The sequence below is a fragment of the Crocodylus siamensis genome, chromosome 7, assembly GCF_052110815.1.
Source record: "Crocodylus siamensis isolate JL-2025a chromosome 7, ASM5211081v1, whole genome shotgun sequence".
In the NCBI taxonomy this organism is placed as follows: Eukaryota; Metazoa; Chordata; order Crocodylia; family Crocodylidae; genus Crocodylus; species Crocodylus siamensis.
The window spans coordinates 66,710,113-66,715,701 of record NC_143401.1 but is presented as its reverse complement, the minus strand read 5'-3'; the positions used below and the strand labels follow the sequence as shown (position 1 = coordinate 66,715,701).

The following is a 5,589-nucleotide window of genomic DNA, read 5'->3' as shown; positions in this document are numbered from 1 at the left end:
TAGGGTATTTAGCGAGTGCAAACGGGCTGCAGGTAGGTGCACCATGCCCTCGCTGCACTTGTCGGTCTGGCACAGCAAACAGAAGACAAGGAAAACACGGCGGGGGGATGGCGGCTGCAACCAGAGCCCGGCCGCGACGACTCCTTCCCACTCCGGCCAGCCCGAGAGCCCGAGCTGAACGGACTCGCTCTGCTGAAAGCTTTGAAGCAACCCCCCCCCCAAATAATAACCCAGCCCCCGAGCTAGGGCAGCACTGCCTTGTGCGCGGAGCCGAGGCGCGGCCCACGCGGTTCCTGTCGGCGTTTCGAGGCAGTCCTTCCCCAGGAGCTGCAGCGGGCGCCGAGCGCGGGGCCGGCCGGCCGGCCGGGGCTGCCATGAGGGGCGCGGCGGGAGCGAGGGCGAGGGCGAGGGCGGCGCGGCCGGGCGCTGCCGCCGGCCGGGCGCGGCGCAGGTGAGCGGCGCGGATGGCGGGCGCGGCGCGGGCGCTGGCGGGCTGCGCGCTGGGCGCGCTGGTGCTGGGCACGCTGCTGGGCAACGCGCTGGTGTGCGCGGCCGTGCTGCGCTGCCGCCGCCTGCGCGCCCGCCTCACCAACTGGTTCGTGCTGTCGCTGGCCGCGGCTGACCTGTGCGTGGGGGCGCTGGTCATGCCCTGGCGGGCGGTCACCGAGCTGGCGGGCGGCGCCTGGCTCTTCGGCAGCCGCTTCTGCGACACGTGGGTGGCCTTCGACATCATGTGCTCCACCGCCTCCATCCTGCACCTCTGCCTCATCAGCCTGGACCGCTACTGGGCCATCGCCAGCCCCTTCCGCTACCAGCGCGGCATGACCCGGTGCCTGGCCGCCACCATGATCGCCGTGGCCTGGGCCCTCTCCCTCCTCATCTCCTTCGTCCCCGTGCAGCTGCATTGGCACCGGGCTGGCGGGGACGGGGACGCGGGGCCACTGCCCCGCTGCGACACCCGCCTCAACCGTCCCTACGCCGTGACCTCCTCCCTGGTCAGCTTCTACATCCCCGTGGCTGTCGTGATCGCCACCTATGCCCGCATCTACCGCATTGCCCGGGCCCAGATCCGCCGCATCTCCTCCCTGGAGCAGGCCGGAGGGCGGTGCCCATCGCAGGATGGGGAGCCGGCCTCCTCCCTGCGCAAGGAGGCCAAGGTGCTGCAGACCCTCGCCCTCATCGTGGGCGTCTTCGTCTGCTGCTGGCTGCCCTTCTTTGTGCTCAACTGCCTGGTGCCCTTCTGCCAGCCCAGGGATGAGGACGGCCCCCAGGAGCCATCGCCCTGCGTGGGCCAGACCACATTCAACGTCTTTGTGTGGTTTGGCTGGGCCAACTCATCTGTGAACCCGGCAATCTATGCTTTCAATGCAGACTTCAGACGGGCGTTCGGCAGCTTGCTGGGCTGCCCATGCTTCCACCGCTCTGCGGCCAGCTCAGCTGTGGAGAGGGTCAACTTCAGCAAGGAGCTGGTCTCCTATCACCGTGCTGTCACCTGCCACAAGGAGGGGGTTGCCACACCTCCGCTTCCTCCCCCTGCCATCACTGCCTGGGCCCCACCCATGCCCCATGATGTGAGCCTGCAGGGAGAAGAGGAGAGTAGTGAGGGTCCCCCTCTGGGGAAGAGGCCTGGAAGCTCTCTCGCGCAGGCTGCCCACAGCAACAGCCCCAGGAGTCTCCACCTGCCAGCCCTTCTGCAGTTTGAGTGTGAGGCAGAGGTATCCCTGAAAACCATCACCCCTTGCACAGGGCTCACTGTCACCCCAACCCGGGGGGATAAGATCTTCCATTCCTCACACACCTAAAGGAAGAATAGGCCTCCCCCTTGCACACACATATCACTCCAGCGCACGGGATTCGCTGCTCCCTGTACCCTGCATGTGCCCAAGACCCCATCGCAGAAGAATGAGATAAACACAGCCTGCCCCAGACGCATAACAGCCACATATTAACCATCCTATTTCACCTAAAATGGGTGCTTATCCTTAATAGATTGATCGTTCCTTGGCATTCATTGGCTGACAGCACTTCAAGCAAACCATCTGAATCTGGGTTTATGCTTCTAAATAAAAATGGATAGATTTTCAAAAGATGTGCAGGAAATGCAGATGCCCAGCAAGTTGACAGGGGCCATAGGTGCTGAGGACTTCTGACAATCAGCTGCTCTTATTTAGGAGCCTGAAGACGGGCTCTGGCACCTAGCTTTGTTATCCAGGGTTGAACATTTCGAGTTGTGACTTTTGTGATCTTAAAGAAGTTAGAGAATTCATTATGGTATCAGGCTGCAGTTACTGTACCTCAGGATGTGATGTTTGATGACTCACCTTGGGGGGGGTGTAGGGTAGGGGGAGTGGTGTCAGCTTCTCTCTTCCATTCCTAGGTTGTGAACTGTTTGTTAGACTAAAGGTCAAGGTGTTGGCATCCTTGTTTTCATGTCATCACCTTCAACTATTTCTGTAAAGGCCAATTCATACAATTAAGGGCTTCTAGTTCAGATTGGTAAACACCTTCCTTGTCTTGGTGGTTACCATTTTCTTGTAAATATATGCCACACAGGAAACATTTATCTCCACCCAAACCAAAAATGTATATTATAGAATTGTTGGACTTCCCCTTACTGTCACCCCCCAAAAAAGTCGCAATTTCATCCTAAAGGTGTAATAGGGTCACCTGACCTCCTCCAACACACACGTTCTGGAGAGAAACTGCTTCAGCCATCAACACGGTGCCTTGGAGGACTGCCTTCCTGTTATCTCCTGGTCAGCATTCCCAGATCCCCACCCTGGAGGGTAACTCCACATTCCATTTCTCAGGGGGATAACTCCTCCAGCCCACACGTTACTGCCTTCCTCGGGGTCAAGCAGTCTTCTAACAGCTGAACACCAACATGAAATTGTCATTTCCTACAGCTTCTCCTCACTAATACTTCTACATTCCCATTACAAATTGTAAGAGCTGTTAATTAAATGAAGTTACAGATTCTGTACTCACACAGTTCATTTTCCATATGAGAGCTGCCTATCCCAGGAAGTCTTTTTGAGTTAATAAATGTAGTAGTGGGAATTTAACATATGGTAAAATGAGTTGGGAAAATTAAGTAATTGACACATTTAAATACCTGGCATCTGATCTCTGGGAAACTTTCTCTTAAGGATAATCATATGTGCATAGGATATTTGATGTAGAAAATAGCATGTATACTAGGAATGGGAAAACCTGTCTCTTTATACCAGTACAATTTAAACAAGGTACATAAATGTGTCAAGATTGTATCTAGAAATGGATATTTACTTATAACAAAAAAATGGCTTTGTACTCGGTTTTTAGGGGCATATTGTAAAATAATTATTTGAAAGGGATGCTAAAAAGGACTGTTTATCACAGTCATTACCGACATGTGGATGTCATAAAATATTTTAAAGATTGGATATTCACTGTGGAATTTCTAAAGTCATCCCATGATAAGTTTTAGAAATCATGTGTTATAAAGTGCTTCTGTTTATGTTAATCTGAAGTGATATGTAACTAATGATAAAGCATTGCTTATGCTACACTATGTATTGTCCACCTAAACTATGAGCTGCATCTTCTGCTACTGATAATTTAAGGATATAAATCTTAGTACCATATTTGTTTCTGTTTTCTTCTGAATGTCCATTTTCAAGGTGAATGTATATGAAGATAGGGACAACTTATATGCAGCAGAGTCTGGCTACAAAAAAGAAACTGCACTCTGCAAGGAAGAAGAAATTATTAAGACCCAGAGGAAAGCTTTCTAGAGCTGCAGGAATAGCAGGAGGAACAAGAGCCTCCTTGTCTTCTGATCAAGAGCCCCAAGACTAGCTCCTACCAATGTGCTGCTATCACAATTGCCAAATGATACTTTCAGTAACCAGTTACTTGAACATGTATTTAAAAACAAAACATCACCAGTCAAATGCCACCCTGAACATATATCTATTGTTGGTAGGTGAACAGGGAGGTGCACAAGGTGTGCAAAGATTGTTTTGAGCACCTGGTTACTAAGGAGCTATGGTGGTGTTTCATGGGCAATATTTTTTAAAAAGCAAAAGTATCTCACAGAAAATATGCTCCTTTGCCATTAAACAACCTTTGGGGGTTTTATGGTTTGTTGTGTTTATGTGGGCCCTGATCTTGCAATTCATTAATCGGGGGAAGTTGGTGTCTCTGCACAGAGCCCCATTAGAAGTGCTTTGTGTAGGCACAGCAGTCAATCTGCATGCAGGAGCTCTGTTCACAAAATGGGGTTCTTTGACAGAGCCAAATGTACAGCATGTCCCACAACAGGGCTTAAAGGTTTTGGGGTTTTCCAAGGTTAAAAGGATAAATAATGGAAGAATGTTTTAGGCCTCTTTGCAGCTTTGTCAGCTAAAATCCAAATAAAACTACACCAAATAGACTTCAGATTTCATCTCAGATGCTTTCCCTTTTAAGAAGGTTTCCCCACTGAAGTGGGCAAAGGAGAGCATAGAAGCTTGCTCTTACAAGCTCAAGAGAAACACATGTACTCTACATTTCAGGGGCAAGAATGGCTCTACACCCCTACATTCTCCACATCGCTGCTTCTATACACATTCAGAAACAACTCCATCATGCAAGAATAAGAAAGGAAAGGAAAGGGTAATTTAGACTTTTAAAAACTACAAACCACTGCATTGTACAAGTCTAAGGAGCCACTTCAAGAGATGGAAAAAGTACAGTTTATGACAGGGATGGGCAAAATGGCCCGTGAGCCACATGCGGCCCACCAGGCCATTCTATCTGACCCGTGGGGCCCCTAAAAAATTTAGAAAATTAATATTTATATTCCCCTGGCTGCCTGTCATATGGCCCTCGATGGCTTGCCAAAACTCAGTAAGCAGCCCTGCACCTGAAATAATTGCCCACCCCTGGTTTATGAGGATTCAGCTTTATGCTCATGGAAGTTTCTGTATTCTGGTACCTATATATTATGGTGATAGGCACCCTATGCATGCATTTGATAATTATTTCAGGTTTTATATATTTCATAAAATATTTACAGAGCATTACAAGATATTTTTTCTAAATTTAATTTCCCTTTGTTTTGGAGGATTTAATGTATTGTTTAGATGGATATAAATTATGTAACATGGTCAGGTTATTTTCTTTCTGTTAATTGCTGCATATTGGAACATACTCATAAACATAAAGAAAATGTTAAAGAAAAGAATGCGTTTACAAAGAGTTACTTGTGCAAATTGTGCAGTTGCTAAAGGTATGGTTACTTTTGTGCAAGTGCCATGCTAGGGATAAAATGTGAATGTTATTTATAAAAATGTATATTTCGGTTGAATGAAGCACCACATGTATATTTAATACACATAAATTCTAAATCTATGTGGTTGTGCAAATGTCAATGAATACATGATTATACCTTAAGTTTATGGATTTGTTTCTTATTCTTCTATTACAAAACTTATATCTGAAAAATCTTTTAGCTAAAATTATTTTCAGTTAGAAACAGCTGACCTAGTTATCAAAAGAGAAATCTGTTAGAGCAAACTCATTTGTTATAAGCATCTGCTGTTTTATTTTTGCCAAAATCATGCC

At 48.3% G+C, this 5,589-nt stretch overlaps 1 protein-coding gene across 1 annotated transcript; it reads left to right on the top strand.

Annotated features, from left to right (window-relative positions):
- Positions 1 to 359: 359 nt before the first annotated feature.
- Positions 360 to 5,381, top strand: LOC149859921 (D(1)-like dopamine receptor). The gene has a single exon (XM_090058286.1). It carries the CDS (start codon positions 465 to 467, stop codon positions 1,800 to 1,802), a length of 1,338 nt encoding a protein of 445 aa, XP_089914412.1. The 5' UTR covers positions 360 to 464; the 3' UTR covers positions 1,803 to 5,381.
- The last annotated feature ends 208 nt before the right edge of the window (positions 5,382 to 5,589 follow it).